The following is a 24,230-nucleotide window of genomic DNA, read 5'->3' as shown; positions in this document are numbered from 1 at the left end:
GCACAGTTTTCTGTGATTAATCACGATTAATCATGGTACACGTTACATTAAAACCAGAACAATAAAAAATTTTTTTTAAAAAATCATAACAACATTTGACTTTATACTTTGTCTCAAAGAACTTGCAAGAAATTGCTTAGTCATCATTTAATTTAATTATTTTAATATTTAAATACAAAAAGTTTCCGTATTTTGCTAATAGAGTTAATTAGACACATTTATAGAGATATAAATATATATATACATGCCATAAAATCAGTGGACATACTGTAATTAAAAGTTGGGCAAAATCTTCTGGTGTTTTCCAGTAGACATTTTTAATAATAGGATCAGATGGGCAGATTACATTTATATCAAACTTTATTGGAAAGAGAACATTGTAAAGTGTACATTGCTAATGCGTTTTTAGACAATATACATACACTTATAAAATAAAATTAAATGCTAAAGTTTAATTTGCTGAAGTTTAAAATCTCAAAACTATTATTTTCTCTGGCTGCCGTTCAGTCTCTATCATGCACACTCTGGGTCTCTCCTGCCTAGTTTCACTTTTGACACTAGTTGTGATGACATTGAGTTTGCGTTTTCAACAGCATGCCCATATCTCTCCCACACTTGGCTCACCACTTGCGGGTGAATGTTCCGTTCTCCGTACAGTAAATCCGCTTGCGTGTTTATTATGACCGGTCCATGCGTTGTGCATAATGAATAAGCATTCATTGCTCCACACAATCAGTTTTTGTGCTAGAATGTGCAGTCAAGTTGAGCATGTACCGCCTGGAAATGTTTACAGTATATGCCAATTTTAGCCACAGGAAGTGTGGAAAAAAATTAGTGAAAAGAAATGGATACTGCATTAATTGCGTTATTTATTTTATCATTAAACAGTCAACTGTTAGCAGAAATGAAAATTTCCAAGCCCTTGTGTTTATTAAAACAGAAAGTGTTTTAATATTTTTGCACTACTATCTATGGTTGCATTTTTTTAGGGTTTGTACTTTTGAAGTTAAAAAAACAAAACAAAAAAAGCAAAATTGGTTTGGCAGAATTTTAATGGAGCTTTTTGTCTTTGTCAATTCAGATAACAGCTGAGGCCATCCTGCGACTCGCTACTGACCCTGTTCTTCCATTTTACCCTTTGGATATTGCTCTGGATGTTCAGAACAAACTTAAAGGTAAAAATATTCGTCTGTTTGATGGTTATGTAAGCAATATCAAAACGTCAAGTTTAGAATGTCACTAAGCAACACTCAGACTGGAACGATTTCCCTTCCCCATTCAAAGTTTTCCATAATCTACTCCAGATTTTCCATTTCACATTTCATGCTCACTGGTGAGATAAAGCCTGCTTTGAGGGATCCTAGAGAGGTGGAAAATACTAGGGGTGTAACAGTTAAAAATTCTAACGGTTCAGTTTGTATCACGGTTTTAGGGTCACAGTTTTGGTACGGTTCGGTATTTGCTATGTGTAAGAAATAAATATATTAATGCCAAATCCAAAGTAAGAGTACTCTATTTGGTAAACACTTCAACAGGTTTGCCCTTAATAAAAATCATGGTTTTACTACAGTAACTATAGTTTAATCATGATATTTGTAGTAAAATCATATGTAACAGGGTTTAAAATGGGCAAAGAGGCGGCGGGAACTGGACGAAGCATCAACGTAATATTTTAATGAAAACTTAAACAAAAAGACACAAAACACAAACACACACATGGCAGCTGCGTGCGGCTCTCTCTCTCCTTCTGAACTGCTGCATCCGGCTGCATTTATATCTCTCCTTGGCTGATTAGCCCGATTGGGGGCCGGCCATGCGTAGTCATGGCCCGGCCCCACCCTCCTTCTTGTCACACTCCTCCCTCCTTTGCCTCAGGCCGGGGAACCGCCGGCATGACGTACATCCATTGCCCTTCTGGCTGCGCCTGCCGGCAGGCTTTTCCCCGCCTCTCTAAAGCTGGGGAGGGGGGAAAAAAAGAGGAGAGGGAAAGGGTGAGGCAGAGCGACAGTGAGAGAGAGAGAGAGAGAAAACATTTTTGTCAGTTCCCAGACACGCCGTCGCCTGGTCCTCGACCACTCCTCCACCCTCTGGCGGATGACAGCCGCTCCTCCCCGGGCAGACAGCAGCGAGTCCTCCGACTCCTGGCGGATGGAATGTCCCTCAGTGTTCAGGTGGCCTGTAGTGAGCCCCTCTGCCCCTGGCCACGGCTCCACCGCTCCAGGCTGCCGGCAGCGAGCCCATCCTCCCCTCATGGGCAGCTGCTCCTTTGGGCGGACAGCGCATCCCTCCTCCTTCCCGGGTTTCGGGACCAATGTAACAGGGTTTAAAATGGGCAAGGAGGAGGCGGGAACCGGACGAAGCATCACAGTAATATTTATGAAAACGGCAGCTGCGTGTGGCTCTCTTTCTCCCGAACTGCTGCATCTGGCTGCATTTATCCCTCTCCTTGGCTGATTAGCCCGATTGGGCTGATTACCCCACCCTCCTCCTCATCACATCATAGTAATACACAAATTCATCATGGTTACTGTCATGGTTACAATGTATAGTAAAATCATGGTTACTATAAGGAAACTACAGGATTACAGTTGTAAAACCATGGTTAATTGTATCATAACCATGATTTCTGCTAAGAAAATGTCCTGGATACTTGCGTAACCTCCGTTCCCTGATGGAGGGAACGAGACATTGTGTCGATGTAGTGACACTAGTGGTCACTCTTGGGAGCCCGAAACACCTCTGGTCTTTGATAAAAGGCCAATGAAAATTGGTGAATGGTATTTGCATACCACTCCCCCAGACATACGGGTATAAAAGGAGCTGGTATGCAACCACTCATTCAGGTTTTGTGCTGAGGAGCCGAGACAAGGTCCCAGCCATTTCAGCGGGTAGTTCAGCGTTGTGGCAGGAGGGACACAACGTCTTGTTCCCTCCATCAGGGAACAGAGGTTACGCAAGTAACCAGGACATTCCCTATCTGTCACTCACTTGACGTTGTGTCGACGTAGTGACACTAGGGGTCCCTATACAAAATGCAGAAACTGGCTGAACTGTGTTACGTGAACTGGCGGTGTGTGACGGGCAGACCACTGTGTGCCTCATAGCCAGCGCACCAGGCCAACACGTAACCAACCCCAATGCTGTTATGAGTGTCAAACGGCACTTTGGGGACAAGTTGACTGCCCAAAAGATAGAGACAGGCTAGCCCAGTCATGGCCTCTTATCCTCTTTATTTTCCTCTCTCCAAAAAAAGGAATTAACCGACTGGGGCCACCAGCTCTACGTTGGGGGGGTGTCCCTCCCAAGAGGAAGACACCGCGGAGACCACACCCCGCCCAGAAAGGGGGGGGTATTTTGAGTGGACATACGTCACATGGTCTTGCCGAACTTTGTCGGAAGTATGCCATGTGGAGAAGTCCCATGGTAGGTCCTACCCTATGGGGGAGGAGTTTCTACAAACATGGTGACTGGGGCAGAGGGGCCTCTGCCCAAGGAAAACACAGTCTACCAACAGGGAAACGAATTAGTGCATGGGGTTACCTATGGGGAACCACCACATGCGGAGCACCTACCCCAGTACAGGGCTTAGTTAGCACATGTACTGAGCCGGCAGTGAGTTTCTCCATGAATTTGTCTGCCACAGGGCTCGGAGGAAATCATCCAGGGAACACAGTTTGTGAACACTACTGGGAGTCAACAGCACACGTCTTCAGCTCAGGGGAGGTGAAAGGCACTATGTGCAAGTGATAAACCCAGACAGCTGTCCCGGACTTACCTGCTTATGCGTGCCACTACACGGGATGAAACCAGTTCCACCCGGAGACTGTAGAACCTCGCAAAATTATTGGGTGTTGCCCAGCCTGCTGCTCTGCAAATGTCTGTTAGAGAGGCACCACTGGTCAAGGCCCAGGAGGCCGCTACACCCCTGGTAGAATGGGCTTGTAGCCCTGCCGGGGGCGGCATGCCCGTTGCATACAGCGACCCAGCCCGTTTTGGAGGCATCTGTCGTAACCACAACACTCCTGGAGACCTGCTCTAGGGGAACGCCTGCCTGTAGAAACATGAGGTCGGTCCAAGGGCTGAAGAGGCGGTGACAGATCAGCGTGATTGACACGCAATGTGTCCCACGGTGCCATGCCCATCTCGGGACTCGAGTCTGAAGCCAGTGCTGAAGTGGTCTCATATGCATCAACCTGAGCGGAGTGGCCACCACTGAGGATGCCATATGCCCCAGGAGCCTCTGAAACAGTTTCAGTGGAACCGCTGTCTTCTGTTTGAATGCCTTCAAACATGTCAGCACCGACTGTTTGCGCTTGTTCGTGAGGCACGCCGTCAACGAGACTGAGTCCAACTCCAAGCCGAGAAAAGAGATGCTCTGAACTGGGAGGAGCTTGCTCTTTTCCCAGTTGACCCGAAGCCCTAGTTGGCTGAGGTGCGAGAGCACCAGGTCCCTGTGTGCACACAACACATCCTGAGAGTGAACTAGGATTAGCCAATCGTCGAGATAGTTGAGGATGTGAATGCCCACTTCCCTTAGTGGGGCAAGGGCTGCCTCTGTGACCTTCGTGAAGATGCGAGGGGACAAGGACAGGCTGAAAGGGAGGACCTTGTACTGATACGCCTGACCCTTGAATGCAACCTGCAGGAAGGGTCTGTGTCGAGGTAGAATCGAGACATGAAAGTACGTGTCCTTCAGGTCTACTGCCGCGAACCAATCTTGATGCTGGACGCTCACTAGAATGTGTTTTTGCATCAGCATCTTGAACGGGAGTCTGTGTAAAGCCCGGTTCAGTACTTGCAGGTCCAAGATTGGCCGCAACCCACCGCCTTTTTTCGGTACGATGAAGTAGGGGCTGTAAAACTCCTTCTTCATCTTGGCTGGTGGGACAGGCTCTATCGCACCCTTCACCGAGGTGAAGTGGATGCCGCTGAACCTGGACGGACGCCTGGTGAACTGAATAGCATAGCTGAGTTAGACAGTCCGGGCCAGCCATCGCGACGGGTTGGAAAGCGCAAGCCACATGTCTAAGCTCCGGGCAAGGGGGACCAAGGGGACAATCTCATCGGACGTACCGGTGGGTGGGGCCTCGCGCGGGGCACAGCCTGAGGTGCCACACCGTGTTGTGGCCGTGCTGAGTTCAGGGACATCGAAGCACTTACCTGGCTCCTTCTGACCACCACTGGAACAGCCTGGGATGGGGGAGGAAGAGGCCTGTCCTCGTGACCCCTGGAGACTGTCACATCAGTGGCGGATTTGTGCCACAGTTGGGCGCACAGGGGCGGGGAGACCGCCGCTGGAGCGCCAAACCTGCCAAAATGTAATGGTGGATGGTGGTAGTGATGACAGCCGTGCACACCTGATATGTGACCCAGGGAACAAGGAAACCGCTCTTTTGCTGAACTCTTGGGTACCATAGCCACTTGGGCATGCGGCAAAATTAAATGAAAAGGTAACAAAAGATTCTCCTCCCGGCCCTCCACCAGGGGATGGAGTGGTCTGCTTACCAGCTCCAAAGCAGTGGGTTTCGTCATCCCAGGGTTGCCAGTCTCAGGGGTGCTTCGAAGCCTTTCGCGGGTTCTTGGCAGCCGGCCGTGAGACGGGTGGCATCTGCTTCCTGCGGTGGGCTCCACGCCGGGGCTGTGCCACAGGGGCGGGCTGCGGCGGAGCCGGTGCAGTCACCGCAGGGGGACGCCCTTGGCGATGAGCAGGTGGGGTGCAGGATCTTGAGCCGTGCCGGGGCAGGATGTGCCGGATAGCCTCCGTCTGCTGCTTCACCGCCGAGAACTGCTGGGCAAAGTCCTTGACGGTGTTGCCAAATAGGCCAACCTGGGAAATGGGGGCAGCAAGGAACCGTGCCTTGTCGGCCTCTCCCATCTCGACCAGGTTGAGCCAAAGGTTGCACTCCTGGACCACCAAGGTGGACATTGCCCGCCCGAGAGACCGCGCCATGACCTTCGTCGCCTGGAGAGCGAGGTCGGTCACCGAGCGCAGCTCATGCATCAATCCCGGGGCGGAACTACCCTCATGCAGTTCCTTTAGTGCCTTGGCTTGGTGGACTTGCAGGAGAGCCATGGCGTGCAGGGCGGAGGCGGCTTGTCCAGCAGCACTGTAGGCTTTGTCCGTCAGGGATGACGTAAACCTTCAGGCCTTGGACGGGAGCTTTGGGCACCCGCGCCAGGTGGCGGCGCTCTGCAGGTATAGGTGCACCGCGAACACCTTATCCACCGGGGGAATCGACGAATAGCCCATGGCCGCCCCACCATTGAGGGTAGTGAGGGCGGGGGAGCTGAAAAATCGGAACCGGGCAGTAAAAGGTGCCTCCCGCTACCTTGTCAGCTCCTCGTGCACTTCTGGGAAGAAAGGAACTGGGGCGGGTGTGTTTGTGAGTGGTGCTGCAAGCCCAGGAACCAATCATCGAGCCGTGAGGGTTCAGGGGAGAGCAGAGGGTTCCACTCTAGCCCGATGATCGCGGCTGCCCGGGAAAGCATGTCCGTCATTTCCGCATCAGCCTGTGACTGGGCGACTGTACCCGAGGGGGGGAGCCCAGCTGAGGCTTCCGCGTCCGACTGGACAAGCCCGCTCTCCGATGCTGCGCTCGAGAGCTCATCAGCTTCGCGGGCTCCGAACAAGAGGTCGAACACGCCGTGAGTTGAGCCGGCGGACTCATCTGGAAGCCCGATCAGGGCAGACGATCGTGCTGGGCAATGGGAGGTCTGTGGGGGGATACCCGGCAGAGGTGGTCCCATTGGGGTCCCCAAATCGCCCCCAGTGCTAGCCGCGCTGGCCTCATACCCATAGGTAGAAGGACCGAGGTGGGGAGCTGCTGGGGTGGCTTGCTTTCTTACGAAGGCAAGCTGCGACCGCAATGTTGCCATGGTCATGTTCTCGCAATGAGTACATGATCCATCCACGAATGCTGTCTTCACGTGGGTCGCGCCCAGATACGAAAGACAGCGATCGTGACCATTATAAGTTGAGAGATAACAACCGCAACCAGGAATAACACACAAACGGAAAGGCATCTTTAAAAAGACGCGTCTTTAAAAAGACGTTCCGTGTGTGCCGCTCTGTTAGAGAAATATACACTTTTATTTCTGCCGAAGTGCCCAGGGGCATTCTCTGCAGTGCACCAGTGCAGAGGAGGGAGAAGCCGCTGAAATGCGCTGTCAGTTCCAGCAGAGGTGAATGAAAAGTCAGCTCAATGAACATCGACCGTTCGGCTCCAAAGAGAAAATCTGAATGAGTGGTTGCATACCAGCTCCATTTATACCCGTATGTCTGGGGGAGTGGTATGCAAATACCACTCGCCAATTTTCATTGGCCTTTTATCAAAGACCAGAGGTGTTTCGGGCTCCCAAGAGTGACCCCTAGTGTCACTTCATCGACACAACGTCGAGTGAGTAACAGATAGGGAACCATGTTGACAGCAGTCATTGTTATTTCAGTCACAGTTATTACAATATTATTATAGTAAAACCATGGTTCATTTTCATTAAGATCCTTAACTAAAAAACCCTTTTCTGTTATTACTTAATCAACATTTTAAAGTAATACCTGCACTATTAAATACGTAACAAACAAAGTGCATTTTAAACTCAACTCAACATATATTCAACATTCGGAAGCTGTAGCCTACATTACTATTGAAGGAATAACCTATAAAAATGGATATGAGAAGGGATGTTGTGACATGGCTCGAGTGTTTTAATCATATGCTGACCAGTCGTTGGCAATGAACAGCCCAAGCGCTTTAGTTATTGTTTCAAATCTGTCAAAATTATCACTGAGTACTTGCTTAAAAAAAGAAGGGAGTGTGTGCAGTTTCAACTCACCTGCGGCTCTGTGCGCACATCGTGCTATCTTTCCCTGGGTGATGTCGGCGTAAATTATTCTTTATATTGATTTCTGACCATCGCTGTTGTAATTGACTGCAAAAAGAAAATGTTCCCAAATAGGAGACTTGATTAATTCAGGGGCTTCTCTATCAGAGGCTCTTTCTCTCCGCTTGCCATTTTTAACTACAAACAACGCGTGCAGAACCATGATGTCATCAAGTTGACCCACGTGAAAAACAGGCAGAGTGTATCAATTTAAACATCCATTCAGTGGTATAAGCGTAGGTTGGAACTGCGCTTGTCTTTTTGATGCTTTGTTTTCTTCGCCAAACCTTGTGCTTCAGATGCATCAATAAACTGTGTGGTGAATTGCGGTGCCAATGCTTACCGAACCATGGGTGGTGAACCATACGGTAAGTTTTTTTTTTTTTACCGAGAACCGTTACACCCCTAGAAAATACAGATGCTCCATCTTCACTCCAGACAAAATCACATAACTCCACACCCTGCTCTGCCTACACTCTGCACCGCTCACATACTCAGGCTTTCAACAGGGGTCCGCGGGGGTATTGCAGGGGGTATGCCAATTATTGTTTGATATGAAAATAATAATAAAAAATGGAAACAAAGCTACATTTTTCATTGGTCCTCCATCATTAAAATGTATTAAGTAAATTTACAATGTAATGTACAAGTAGGTCTGTCAAAAGTGGTGATACCAAGTCGATACTAACATAAAAAAGATACCAGTTTTCAACAGTACCGAGTATCGACTCAATTCAGTATACCCGCACGCAGTCTGACTGACAGACTGCATTCAGATACTGCTTATTTGAGTGCATGCTATTTTACCCCTTTTCCACAGAAATGTTGTTGATTCTCTTGGTAAATGCAGCTGCGAACACACTGTAAGCGGTCAAATGTGCTTCATTTTCATGTCATCTGAGATTTTACTTTACAAATGTAGGTAAATGCAAAAAAAAAAAAAAAAAATGTGGGTCAAAATATCAGTCCCTTGCAGCGGCTGTCTATTATGTTGTTAATGTTAATCAAACAACAATACTCATACAATTTTTTAAAAAAAATTGCTTATTGCTATATTGAAAAGTAAATCTGTCTTTTTTATTTCTGTTCTTAGTTTATGTCACGCTTACATCTTTATTATTATTGCTATTTACCTGAATAATTACTTTAAACAACTTGAAGCAATGTTAACTTAATTAGGAAACATCAATGCAACATCCCTCTCAACATCCATTCTTTTAATTGAATATTTAGGTTAATATTAAACTTTTTAAATAAGCTTAAGTAGTGTCTACAAGAGCATGTTGCTCTCTTTTTTCTTTTCTTTTTTTTTTTACTTTTTTTTTCTTTTCTTTTTTTTTTTACTTTTTTTTTTTTTTGCTTAGGTATTGAAATTGTGAAATTGCTCTGGCACTGGTACTTACTACTAAAATGTTGCCTGAAAATGCAACACTCAATTTAATGCAATATGTAATGGGCGTCCCTGCTCCTTCACTCTGTCCATCATGGGGTCTTTGGCCTCACAAAGGTTGAAGACCACTAGTTTATAACAAATGTGCAGTATGTTGCCAAGAATTTGTGAGTCTGTTTGAGGATGTAACTCACCATTGCAGCCTGAGTCAGTTCTGTGCCAGCCCGTCCTCCCGTAAAGATTATTTATGGAGAGATCATCTGTTTGGGTGGACGTATCGATCCTTCTACCACAGCTTACAGGGGTGGTGGGAGAATGACCTTGATTTCTGCATTTGTAAAATTAAAATTTTCTGGGCTCATCAAATTAGATTATAAACTTCAGAACTGATTGGCTATCCATTTTTACAAACAGCGCTACCGTAGATGTAGAATAAAAAGGGAGAATATTCTTATGAGAGGCCAGCATTTATCTGTCCTACTTCATCAGAGTAAAGAAACCCAGGGGTAGTAATGAGCTTTTGACAAGCTTTCATTTCCAAATGTTCCCTTCATTTTCAAAAACTTGCAAAATTGGATTTCAGAGATTTAAATGATGTTAAATTATTATACAGTGGCTCCCAGGTACACCCGATTGTCACCTCTACAGAGAGAGTCAAAGCTCCCCCTCTGAGGCTGTTCTTTCTTGCCGCTGGAGCAGTTTGCCTTTGTGTTTAAATATTCATGAAGACCCAGAATAGGACAGGTGAGAAATGTAATTGCTACATAATCCTGCTACATGGAGACTTGTAAAGCCTTTAATGCTGTGCAGTACTGATATTTCATCAGACATGCACCAAACACACATTAGATCTTTTGTTTTACTGTCTCAATTGCAGCAGGGCAGAAAGACTGAAGACTGACTGTTTACACAGCAACACAATCCGGTTGTCAGTCCTGTTTGGAGCACTAAATATGGTTCTGTTAACACTGTTTGGATATGAAAGAGAGTGACAACTGCATTCTGTAACTGAAGGGACATTAAATTTTCAGGACTCACAGACTTATTTGGAGTGTGAGATCAATGGATATGCACTGTATGAGCAAAACGTCGACAACTAGTTATCTGTCATGTCACTGACATACACTCACTTAGCACTTTATTAGGAACACCTGTACATCTACTTATTCATGTGATTATCTAATCAGCCAATCGTGTTGCAGCAGTGCAATGCATAAAATCATGCAGATATGGGCCAGGAGCTTCAGTTAATGTTCACATCAACCATCAGAATGGGGATGTGATCTCAGCGATTTCGACCGTGGCATGATTGTTGGTGCCATACGGGCTGGTTTGAGTATTTCAGTAACTGCTGATCTCCTGGGATTTTCATGCGCAACAATCTCTAGAGTTTGGACAAAAAACATCCAGTGAGTGGCAGTTCTGCAGACGGAAATGCCTTGTTGATGAGAGCGGTCAGCGGAGAATGGCCAGATTGGTTCGAGCTGACAGAAAGGCTATGGTAACTCAGATAACCACTCTGTACAATCGTAGTGAGAAAAATAGCATTTCAGAATGCCCAGCAATTCGAACCTTGAGGCGGATGAGCTACAACAGCAGAAGACCACGTCTGGCACCAAAGTGTTCCTAATAAAGTGCTCAGTGAGTTTATATTTGGCATAAGGTATGCGCTTAACAGGGTATTCCTTGCTGACAATCACTAGCATTACAGCTGTCAACTTCTCAAGTCATGAAAAATTAAAACAGCAGTATTGTGTGGTCAAAATACAAGACAAAAACTAAGAATGAACTGGACAGAATCATAGTTTGTGGCTGCATATTTGAGAGAATGAAAACTACGCGTGATAAGTGAAAGACACAATACAAAGTCTTGAAATTTACTATCGTTATCTGTCAATGTGGTTACAGGCATTATTACAGGTTATTGCAAGTTAGAAAAGGAGGCTTTGGTTATCTGTTCATAGAGACATTGGGCCACATTCAAGAAACACGAGCAGAACGAATTTTTTTGTAAATCGTTCGTAAAGCCGTTCTGGTGTACATTTTCTGATTCTTGAAAGTTTTAGTATTTTCAAAACGTTAGTTGGCACGAACAAAATTTACACCTGCTCCCGACCATGTGTAAATCGTGCGTAAGACATCCAAACATGTGTTCTTTCAGACAAACTGCCGTGACTACATTTTGATAGAAGTAAAATTAAAGAAGTAATAAAAAAATTTTTTATAAATAAATGAGCGAACTTAACCTTAACAATTAACAAATAATAAAAAAAGAAAAAAGCTTTTATTTAGAAACGTTTCTTTGCTGCTTGCATTTATTTTAAGTATATTTTTTTCACAACTCATTGATTATTTCCAGCAGAAGTTCTTGATATGGGTTTGCGTTTGATTTTCTCGAGAAAAAACAAAAACAAAAATAATGCCCTCTAACATGACTGGCTGGACTTTTTATTATTATTATTATTTAACTTAAGCTCTTTTATTAAGATTTCATAATTTAGAATAGGCATCGGTAAATTGCGCTCAGTTGACACAGGCAGGTGTGTAAACAATACAATGAAAAAAAAAAGCCTTCACATTGTCGTATATAGCTTTTAAATCTGTAGTATCTTACAGCCTTCCAGTCAAAGACCTTCTACAGACATTCTATCAAGTTTTTTGAAGATTGTTACTGTTGTTACTAAGTAGGCTATATCACTGTACAGTCTTGGATTTACTCGAAAAGTTTCTCCAATGACGCTGGCATGAACTAACATTTTTTTTACACTAAAGCTTCATGTCAAACCATTTTTATTGACCTCTTTGACTAATTCACAAAAGAACCTCTGATGACAGCAAATAACTGTAAGTTCCTCACTTTCTTTTTAGATGCAAGTGTTTGCTAAATTAATATTTTACTATGTGAATGCACTTGTGAGCCTGAGTAGCATCTCTCTGCCTCCTGGTGGTGGGGTGCGGGAGATTCTTATTTGCCCAAGTGTTAATTGATCATTAGAGAAGTGGGGTATTTAAGTAACTTAGTTTCATTTGTGAAGGGGTGGCATTCTATGGGACAGGCTCTCTCAGGAGGGGTTCTCTATCAAGATGTCACATTTTGTTTTGTTTTGGTCCTTTTATTCATAGGCTCCTTAACAATGTAGTTCCAGAAGATACTTTGTTAACATTTTATTTTTGCTGAACCCTAGACTTCTGTTTGTTATTATTTGTATTTATTGTTGTTAAAAATAAAACCACTTTTATTTATTTTAAAAGTTTTTATTACTTTAGTTAGAGTGACCTCTCTTTTATGATGCGGCCTGGAACAAGCTGGTCGTAACATAAAATTGTAGGCTTGTCCGGGATACTGCATGTATGGGTGAGTATATGATGTTTTCAGTGTTCATCTGTGTAAATTGGTAGCCTTCGGTTAGTTAGAGTTTCTTCAGCTGGGTTGTATTTACAATCCTTCCATCAGGACACTATTTGTTGTTTTTTGTTTGTTGTTTTGCCTTTCTTATTTTTGAAGGTTATCCTGGATGGAGGTTTAAATCTCTGCCCAGGTTACGCTTCAGGCTTTTGGTTTGGAATACCAATTGTCCTTGAGTTCAGCATTTAATGACGCTGTGAGACTGGTACACGTTTGAAGACTAGATAGGTTTAGTTAGCTTTGTGTTTAATAGTTAGGAACTGGAGTCTCTCATTTTTAGCTCATTAAGGTGACATTTTGTTTTGCTACTTTCCGTGTCTGTGTTGCTTCATTTATGACTACCAATAGTGCGAAAAGGATGTTTGGCCAACTTGTGGTAAGTCTTACTGGTCCTACAATTTTTTGTAATTAGGTAGGATTTGCAACTTTTGTGTGGAGGAACAGGATTTGTGTGTTTAACACTTTGATGGTCCCTGGTGAAGTGTCTTATGGGATTTGTAGTTTTGACGCTGTAGTCCGTAGCGGTGTCTCACACGTTTGTTTGTGCTGTTGTCTTGTCTCGTGTAAGCTTTACTTACTTTTTTCTAGCAAAAATGTCTTCGATAATCAAAGATTTCTTCGCGTTCCCTTCAGAAATATTGCTGGAGAGATAAATGAAGGAACAGCTGTTGCAGGTTGCCTAGCATTTTAGCATTGAGAAAACTAGTAATGATAGGATGTTTAAAGAAACTCTCATAAAAACTTTGAAGAGAGCACTCATTGAACGGGGTGTTTTAGAGGTAAGAACTGAATCTATTGGTCCTGAAGAATCTTTAATGTCTCCTCTTTATGATATTGACAGGGAAGTAAAGTTTAAGAAAACGTCTTTACAAGAAAAATAGTTGACGCGGAAAAGCTTTGTGCCGAGCGTGATGCATGTGCGTTGAAAGAGAGAGTTAGAAAAGATTTTGAAGTAATGAAATTACAACAACAATTAGAGATGCAAAAGTTGGAGCTACAATTTGAAAAAGAAAGGGAGGAAAGAGAGTTTCAATTGAAAAAACTCTAGATAGAGTTGACTGCTAAAAAAGTTGCAAGGATGCAAACAACTCACTTTTCGGTGAATGTCGCTTTTTTCACATCAATTTGGGTGATTTGTGTGAATCGTCCAGATCCAAAGTTTTTTTTTGGGCGGTGGGGGGGGGGTGTCGAGTCTCCTTAACGATTCCTATGGTGTATTTCTGTCACACTCATATGAGTGAACTGCACTGAGCAAAAAATTCTACTCAACTGTCAAAACATTATATCACGTGGTTGTTTACTCCAGTCTCATTGGACCTGGCACGGCAGCAAACGCTAGGAAGTTTGCCTTTGAACACACCGCTCTCTCCCTGCACTGTTTGGTGCCTCATTTCGAGCAGAGAGTGGCGACATCACCTGAGGTAAGGACATTCGCTTTTTTCTGTTGGCTGACTATTGTATGGTTTTGACTTAACATCATTAGCTCTGTAGGGTATGTATATTATGTCTTTTTAGCTAAAGTTAATTGCAATCCGTGTCAGAGCAGCTTCTCTTACGCCAGATTAATTTCCACTTGTAAAATAAACTTGACGGATCCCATTTATTTAGTTAGCCGTACGGCGAGAAAAGTTGAAGATGATTTAACTTCGTACTGACATAGCTCCTATCGGTACTGTAGTCACACCAACATCTTTGAGCTATGCTAGCTTTCGTGATCTAACGTTAGCAGTTCTAAAAATTCCACAATATTATGGAGGCACGGTCAGCAAAACAATTCTCAATGAACAAGTGGACATGTAGCGTTACAATTAAATCTTTTAACATTAGATAAGTTAACTTGGTTATCATGCCGTTATGCTATACGCATTCAACTCTGCTTTTATTTTCAGAATGAGAGAATTTGAAGAAAGTGATGCACTTCTTGTGCAACAGTTGGATGCAGTTGGAAGTAGTCATGGCTAAAGCTTGATACCACAACTGAGTTGAAATCAGTAAGGCAAACTTTCCCACTGAATGACTTTCAAAAAAGTTGCTGACATTGTAGCTGACATTACAACAGCACATTATTCAGTATATGGGATGTAGCTCTCCTTAGACCTTAAATTTATTTTCATTGTCGTTTTGGTTCCCAAACAGGCCTATATGTTGGTGTTAGCATGTTTCCATTACAGAGCTTCTGCAGGTCTTAAAAAGTGCTGAATTCAGTTTCCTCAAGCACTGAATTCTTTTCCCTCAAGTAAAGGCCTTAGGAAGTTTTCAAAAGTCTTTATTTTTTTTCTTGTTTGGTCAGTGTAAAACTCAAATATATTTAATTTACCTTTTGTATATGACCAAAACAAATCAGCAAATTTTTACATTTCAGCATCTAAAACCAGCAAGTGTTTGACATTTTTGCTTGTGTTATTTTGTAGTTCTTAAAATAAAAAACTCAATTTACTAAACATCTGTCCATCTCTTATTGATCTGACTATATTAAATAGAATTTCCTATTTAAGCATATAGCACAGGCCTTCGTCACAGGGTTATGACATCATGCTTATCTCTTTTTTTTTCACCATACATGTGTTTGCATCCCTGCAGTTGAAACTTCAGTCTGATGTCTCATTCTGTGCCATTTACTGAACCAGTGCCTGCTACACCTGTTGTTGATGTTTACAATAACATGAGAATGGTTCTGCCATTTTCAGAGAATGAGGTAGAAAAATATTTCTGTCATTTTGAACGTGTTACAAGGTCTTTGAAATGGTCTGAAGAATCTTGGACATTGTTGTTACAATGTGTGTCAACAGGAGGAGCACAGGAAGTGTACTCGGCACTAACTGTTGAACAGAGTGGTGAGTACGAAACTGTTAAATCCGCTATATTGCAGGCTTATGAATTAGCACCTGAGGCATATCATCAGAGATTTTTTTTTTAAAATATGATGTGTGATTATGTGGAGTTTGTCAGAAAGAAAATGTTTGATTGTTGGTGTACTTAAATGAAAGTGACCACTAAAGGACAGCTTAGAGAGCTGATCCTCTTGGAAGAATTCAAAAATTGTGTCCCAAATGCTGTAGCTATGTATTTAAATGAGTAAAGTGAGTAAATTGTTAGATGCTGCTCTTATGGCAGACAAGTTTGTTCTTACTAACCGAAGTTCAATCAGTCATTCAAATGATTTGCACCGATCTAAGCTGAGTGGTCTGGTCAATATTAAAGCGGCTGTAACACGTCAGAATATTATCCGCTGATAATATTGGTTACACTACACGCACAAAAGGAGAGATGGTTTACTTTTATTGCAGAAAGCCAGGACATAACATTTCTGAGTATTGTGTTCATAAAAAGAAAAAAGTCTGCTAAACCTGTTGGCTTAGTTACAGTACTACACCATGTGTGAGTAATAGTCCCGCTCAGCTTGTTAAAAAGCGACCTAAACAGAGTGATAAGTCTGAGATGGAGCATTTCTCACTGTAGGGACTGTGTGTTTACCTGGTTCTGAGAATTATGTTCCTGTACATATCCTCAGATACAACGGGGCTGCCCAATCTTTTCTGTTGGAAGGAATTTTGCCTTTGGCTGACAATACTGCTACTGGAACTCCTGTACTGGTTAGAGGGTTTGAGATGGGGTTTGTGGAAGTGCCTTTACATCGTCTCCATCTTACCTCAAGACTAGTCACTTTTATACTTGCCAATGATTTAGCTGGGGGAAACCTCTTGGGAAAGTCAGATGTTGGGATTCCACCTATAGTAGTTCCAGCTGCAGGGACATTGGCTGGATCCCCCAACTGTCCTAATTTATTTCCTGCTTGTGCTAAAACTAGATCAAAGTCCAATTTCAATTCACTAACATACACAATTTGTACTAACAAACCTGGTGAGTATGAAGCATTTGTGAATCCGGCGGAAAGTTTTTGGGAAGGCCCATTTTACTCATATTTACGAAAGTTTCATGAATGAGACCCATTATTCAATCTACACCTGTCTGCAGTTGTGTGTACAGGACAATTTGAGAGTCACCTGTTACTTAATACGTATATCAGTCCCAAACACTGACTGTGTGAATGTAGCCCATTAAGTAATTTTGCTGTCACTGTTTGGAAAGGAAAACATGTTGGCAAGCATGTTGGATCTCACATTTTCATGTATTTGGTAAGTGGCATGGCCAGCTGTTTCCTAACAGATGTTCTGCAATGTGAAGTATGTGTAACTGGGTGTTTGAATTAGTTGAGACAATTTTGATTGAAGGAATGAAGTCTACTCAAAATGTCACCTGTTTGCTGCCAGAAGTATGTCATTCTTTTCGTTCTCTTTTCAGGTATAAATGCAGTGCTTGTGCAGTTGTATCAGATACTGCTCTACTGTGTGGGGGGTTCTGTCAATACTTATTTGACTAGGGTTGCCCATTACTATTATTATTATTATGCAAATTACTAAGGGCCAAATTCCATTCGAGTGAAGTCCACTGTCATTTTTTTTTTAAACTGCTTTCCACTCCAATTTATGGCTATGTTCAGAATAGCATACTAACATAGTTTTTCTATTTCTGCAGTATATAGTATGTATACTTTGCACATTATGCTAATTTACTCATTATTTGGTCGGACTGTTAAAAGATATCTACTACTGTTTGACATGTTTTGAGGAATAATGCCTACTGTTTCACATACAATTTTTTTTAAATGGTTTACAGTGTATAACCAGTAATTTAGTATTCTATTCCAAACTTACCTGATAAGATGGCAAATGTAATTCAGTATGTCATCTGGATATTCTATATATACATTAAATGTGCATACTGTGCACAGTATACTATATACATTCACTGAGCATGTGTTGTGCATTTTGAGATGCTAATCTGCTCCCTACAATTGTACAGAGTGGTTATCTGAGTTACTGTAGCATTTCTCTCAGCTCGAACCAGTCTGGCCATTCTCGGTTGACCTCTCTCATCAACAAGGCATTTCTGTCCACAGAACTGCTGCTCACTGGAATCTTTTTTTTTTTTTTTTTTTTGCAAATCCCATGAGATCAGCAGTTACAGAAATACTCAACAATCATGCACTGTCATAATCAATGAGATCACATTTCTCCCTCATTCTGATGGTTGAAGTGAACATTGACTGAAGCTTCTGACATGTATCTGCATGATTGTATGCATTGCAATGCTGCCGCACGATTGGCTGACTAGATAATCACAAGAATCAGTAGGTGTACAGGTGTTCCTAATAAAGTTCTCAGTGAGAGTACTGCAGAACTAAGAGTATTATGGTATTATACCATTCTGAATATAGCCTACATTTTGTTTTATTGCAGGTCATACCTCTGACTTTGAAGATGACCAGTCATAGTTTAGGGGTGTCAACCAGGGTGGCCAATCAAATTTTTGGGGATTACTAGGGCCACTGATCTGGGCTGAATGGTTTTAGCCTCATGGCCACATAGTCTGATTCATTTTATCTTGTGTTTAAATATACAAGATAGAGGCAAGGGCTAATAGATGAAGATTTCTTGGTGGTTGGGACAATCTCTCTCCTCATGATGTGTTTTGGAAGGAGTTTCACAGAGACACATGAAATGACAGTATTCATGTGGAATGTAATGAATTGTGTGAGATCAAAGTGCCATGGCTAATTGCCTTTGAGATCTTTTGTTCCCTTCAGATTCAGCTCGTTGTTCTGATTATTTCAGAGTGACTCAGCAGAGTGAAGACTGCCAGATTTCTGAAATTTTCGAAATAAAGTTATTTGATCGCTGCAAGATAAATTGCTGTGATCAGGAGGGTTTCAGGTTATTTAGTAATCGTTTTTATACAAAATTATGTACAGTACTTTAAAAGTAGGGACAATCTGCCTAAAGTGTTCTATGGTTTAGTTTTTTGCACAGAGTATTGCAATAATGTATTGCACATTTACACAGAGCCAGGGTCAGAAATGAACCAGTGATAAAATGTCCTAGATATTGAAACTGTGAGGGCAAAAATGCCCTTGTAGGGAATTCATCTGTTGTTTTATCTGTTAGCTAACATTTTATACTTTACAATATTCTACTGGGCATATCTAGGTATGAGTTTAGTAAGGAGCTGTCAGATTTGTTCTGTATACACTGTTTAGATATGAGTGTCATGGAATGTGTAGCTCAAATAAAGTGTTTTTTGATGGGGAAAAAAATACAATCAGCTCTTAAAACTTTGAAGAATATGTCAGCATGTTTTAGTATGGCTTTTATGTGAAGAAGAAGAAGGGTACACTGTAACAAAACAAGATTGTGCTAGTGCAAAAACAAAAGTAAAATGCAGTTCTCCAGTTAAGATAGAAATAAGTTGTTTTAAATTTGTTTTACTCTCTGCAGCTTTTGGCCAACAGCTTACTATGTGCCCTGACTGTTCCAGTGTTCATTTGCCAGAATAGAGTAGAGTTGTAAATTGTAAATTGAATTAAATGTTAGATTTTTTTTTTACCTTTTTTATATTTAATTTTTTTATAATAAATGAGAAAGTGTGTCATTTCGTGCCTGCATGTTTGTCCTGTTGTCTGGAATGTCCATCGTTCCTTTCCTACATCCCACCTCCTGTAGTCACTGTCTGAAGACCTTGGCACAAACTTACATGCAGGAACACTAAGGTGATATGTCTGTGATAAAGATTAAGTTTTTCTTCATTTGTGAAACTCTAAACCTCTGTTGGGATCATGGCAGCTTTACTGGGCCCTCTTCTGTCTCTGTGTCACAATGACTGATGAATTACAGCAATTATACTGCAAGGCATGCGTTTTTTATTCTGCGGTAAAGAGAGAAAGAGAGTGTGAGTGTGTGGGTGTGTGGGTGCATGCATGTGTGTTGAAGTTTGTGGAATGGAAGAGTCCTCCAAAGAGTTGAACTGTACACATATTCTCAAATGCTCCAAATCTCTAACTCTCTCACACACACCCATTCAGAGAGAGAGAATATAGCAACACAAAAGAACATTTCAACCTTAAAACTGTTGTATGCAAGGATGTTGCATTTCTCTGTAGTATTCAATCACACAGTATTCCATCACTGTGTATCATGACTTTATTTTCTCATAATATCTAATAGTATTGAGTAATTTGTTTAAAAAAAAAAAAAAAAAAAAGTCTCCTGATGCCTCCTATGTCTGTACTGGCAAGTGATTTTTTTTCTTTAATATAGCACTTAGAAATACCTGGTGGAAATTACACTAGAAAATGAGCATGGTTGAGTCAGATTCTTTGGAGTAACTTTTCTTATATGAGTTTAACTGAGTTTGGATTTGAAGTTCTTGAATTTTATTTAGAAGATTGATTTGTTATTTAAAGGTGAAGTGTGTAATTTTTGCACCACTATTGCATCCCCTAATTGCAAAAATCACCAAAAATAAATTAATAAAACCTAGACAAGAGTGCTATGAATGGAACAGAATGCAGGTTTCTTGAGAAAAAAAAAAAAAGTTATTTTAACTTGACACAATGTCTGAAAAAAGGCCGGCACTCCTTCGCAAAGTGCTGAAATAACGAGATGTGGCGCTACGTCAAAGACGTCCATCTAGCGTATCTTTACATATTGTGAAAAAACAACTGAAAACAGCGTAAATGGATGCCAAAATGTTATTTCAATATGCTAATGTAATGAATTAATAGTTATGAGAATTGTATTTCATAAATAGAGCATTTCACATCTGTGTTGCCAACAGAATTTCAATTTTAGTAAATGTCTCTGTTGTCTGAAATTGTGTGAAACATTCCTGAACTTAGCAACATGGTGAACTGGCCTGTTAAAATGCACACCCACCTGTCACAGCCCTGACATTTCCTTGGAGTGGTTGTACAGTTCTTAACAGCCCTACCTAAACACCTGACAGACGCTTGCTTGAGTAAGCAAGTTGCGAGGCAGAGCAAAAATGTGTCTGAGTTTTTTAATTTGTTCTTTTGAATTCAAGCCATAAAACTTGGGATCAGATTAACCCACAATATAGTGATGCAATGGTGTCATTAGATTTCAAGTTATACTCATTTTAATTCACAGTCGAAGCACATTTTTCAAAACTTACCTTGTGAAATGGATGAGCATTCGTGTCTGAGTCATTTGCTAGCTTTTGTTTCTGGCAGATGGAGGTACGCCAGTGATTTGTCTTTATTTAGCCCACAAAGTTGGTAATAAATACTAGTCTGTTTAATTTTGAGGGCCAGTGCTCTGCTTGAGTTTTGAGGGTTGCACCTAAGCTGTCAAAACAGTTGCCGCTAACAACAAAGGAAGTGAAGTGCAGTGACGAGGGGCGTTTCTGAGACGATTAGGTCCATGAGGATGAATTGAAATCGGATAAAAGGCTGCTTTGAGTGACAGGCAGATGTGGTTGTAATGCGGTTGCAATGCATAAAGCCCAATTTAGCCAACCGTTTTGTGCCAGAATGGCTAATCTTCAACAGTGTGAATTATTAATATCAATGTTTCTGGAGAAATTGGGTAAAACATATTGTTGAGGTTATAAAGGGAAAGGCACATTGGACATGTTCCTGCATCAACGTCCTTTATTGTTCCCAGAACAACATTCCTGCAAACAAACTTGTATAAATCATGTATCAGGAATAGTTTAGTGATAATTTACTCACCCTCATGTCATGCCCAATCCGTATGAGTTTCTTTCTTATGCGGAACACAATAGGTGTTTTAGTGAATATCTCGTTTTGTCTTTTCAAGACATTGGGAGAGGATTGTGCCTCACTTCAGAGCTTAAAATAAGGGATGTATCATAAAAGTACTCGTGCGTCTTATTCCAAATCTTTGACGTCCATTGGGCACAATGAGTGCTATAAGACAAGCTCATTGAACACGCATGATAAACATGTGACATTCCTCCGATATTTGTTTTGGTGACTTAATGCATATTTAAATTATATATATATATATATATATATATATATTTAAATTATATATATATATATATATATATATATATATATATATATATACAGTATTTAAATAGAGATTTTTAGGTTGTTTTTGAGTATATTAAATTTTTTCTTATGTGTCCTGTTCTTTTTTAGATGATCCATTGAGCACACCAGACCTGCTAACTGCTGCTGCGTCTCTGAGGGACAGCTCAGCCTTCTTTCAATCCGAGCTCATGCGTCCTGCTAATGACCCCAAAGAGAGAGATCCCGCCCATGTACGCATGCTCAACGATGTTCTCCGTGACCTGGAGAAAAGCTTCCTTATCCCAAACCCACCGCCTGGTTTTTACAGGTAATGCTTAACTTTTTCACACATGTGGCTGAAGTTTCACTCATGTAAAAACTCACAAACATGGAACTCCACAAGCATTGTTGCTGTTTTATGAATACATACCTTTTTTATACCATGGAGTCTTTCATGCAAAAGCATGGTTTACAGAGTCCTTACATTTCAAAGAATGTAAAAAGTGTTGGGGAAACATTTGTAGAAAACTTTGATGTACTTGGAAACAATAAGATTTATGAGATTTAATTATTGAGTGTCTGGGATGTATGAAAGCTGAATATTAAGCTTCTTGTGAGGACTGATAAGAGGGGAAAAAATAAATAACACAAAAATATCTCAAAACACTTTAATGAACTCAAAAATGCAGCAAGTGTAGTGCAGACTTATTCCTTCATAGGACCTAATTTTATCATACTTTTCCCTTCATATACATCAAATACTTAAAAGTGACATTACAATCTCGGAGTATCATACAGACATTATTATTTAACATATTTCTCTCAAGCACGTTTCTGTGCTTACATGAATTCTCCTTAAAAAAAATTTTTATTATTATTTTTTATTTTTTTATGTAGTGCAGTTCACAATAGCTCTATCTGCCTTCATGTATCGCCTTGAAAGTAGCCCAGAGTGGATGTTGCAGTCAAAGGAGGAAGCAAAAAGAGCAGTTAAATTGGACAATTATAGAGGACTTTAATTGAATTGTCTTTGCATAATCTGCAGTATGCAAAGACGGATACAATTAAAATATCACTACTTTTACCTGAAGATGGGTACAATGAACAGGTAATCTAATGTTCTGATTATTCTATTCCCTTAACATCTGTCATTTTGCATACATTTTTAGTTTAATAAAGACATTGTTTGATCAAATAGCCTTTATAGAGTTTGCACTGTCAGAGTATAGTGAGTATTTACGCATAATTTACACTGATTAAAAACCAGAGGTGGGTAGAGTAGCCAAAAACTGTACTCATGTAAAAGTGCTATTACGTTAAAAAAATAATTACTCAAGTAGATGTAACGTTGTTGTCTAGGAGTGGAAGAGTCTTAAAATCCTTTAATTACAATCGCTGGAGTGGCACAAACACTGGAGCAGAACACACAATAAATCTTAACAAAACACTTCACTAACTCAACATAATACTTCAAGGACTGATAAATGATGAAGAAAACTAAAGGGTATTTATACACAAGGAAACTAATGAGGGAATGGAAGACAGGTGCGGATGATGATGAGCAGATAGACGTGATTAGGACAGTGAATTCTGGGAAACGTAGTGCAGGGGAAAACTCCAAAATAAGAGTCCTAGAAGACATGAGGAAGACAGACTGTGACAGTAGAAGTACTAACAAAAATAATTACTTGAGTAAGAGTAAGAACTTATCCAATTAAAAAAGTACTCAAGTAGTGAGTAACTCATTACATTCACAAATGACATAATGGACGTTAATTCCCCTATATTCCATTACATAATACACATTTAACATGTATAACAGAATATTAATAATTATTATTATTATTATTATTAATGGAAATTCTGTCATCATTCACCATTATGTTGTTCCAAACCCATATGACTTTCATTCTTCCATGCAACATGAGGAGATTTTAGAGTCACTGTTTACTTTCAGTGAATGTGTTTTTTTTCCTCCATATTTTGAAAGTGAATGATGACTGAGACTGTCAGTCCCTAACATTCTGTCTAACATCTTTTGGGTTCCACAGAATACAGAAGGTCACATGGGTTTGGAATAACATGAGGGTAGGGAAATGATGACAGAATATTAAATTATAGTTATAGGCCTGGGTAGCTCAGTGGTAAAATACACTGGCTACCACCCCTGGAGTTCGCTAGTTCGAATCCCAGGGTGTGCTGAGTGACTCCAGCCAGGTCTCCTAAGCAACCAAATTGGCCCAGTTGCTAGGGAGGGTAGAGTCACATGGTAACCTCCTCGTGGTTCATTCTCGGTGGGGCACGTGGTGAGTTGATCATGGTTGCCGCGGTGGATGGCGTGAAGCTTCCACACGCGCTATGTCTCCGTGGCAACGCGCTCAACAAGCCATGTGATAGCATGTGCATGTTGACGATCTCAGACATGAAGACAACTGGGATTCGTCCTCCGCCACCTGGACAGAGGCGAATCACTATGTGACCACGAGGACTTAAAAAGCACATTGGGAATTGGGCATTCCAAATTGGGAGAAAAAAAAAGAAAATTCTCTCATCATTTACTCACCCTTATACCATCGCAGATATGTATGACTTCCTTTCTTCTGCAGAACACAAATTATGATTTTTAGAAGAATATTTCAGCACTGTAGGTCAGTACA

General features: G+C 41.3%; 1 protein-coding gene across 1 annotated transcript in view; it reads left to right on the top strand.

Annotated features, from left to right (window-relative positions):
* The window catches only part of LOC127425860 (inactive N-acetylated-alpha-linked acidic dipeptidase-like protein 2), a 492,025-nt gene that overhangs the window by 427,781 nt on the left and 40,014 nt on the right, over positions 1–24,230 (top strand). The window contains exons 12-13 of the mRNA XM_051672151.1: positions 1,082–1,175; positions 21,703–21,901. Of these exons, the coding sequence (XP_051528111.1) occupies positions 1,082–1,175; positions 21,703–21,901 (293 nt within the window). The remainder of the gene's footprint in view (positions 1–1,081; positions 1,176–21,702; positions 21,902–24,230) is intronic.

This window comes from Myxocyprinus asiaticus, chromosome 35 (assembly GCF_019703515.2).
Source record: "Myxocyprinus asiaticus isolate MX2 ecotype Aquarium Trade chromosome 35, UBuf_Myxa_2, whole genome shotgun sequence".
Classification (NCBI taxonomy): domain Eukaryota; kingdom Metazoa; phylum Chordata; class Actinopteri; order Cypriniformes; family Catostomidae; genus Myxocyprinus; species Myxocyprinus asiaticus.
Note: the sequence above shows the minus strand (reverse complement) of the source record. Positions and strands in the feature narration are given on the sequence as shown.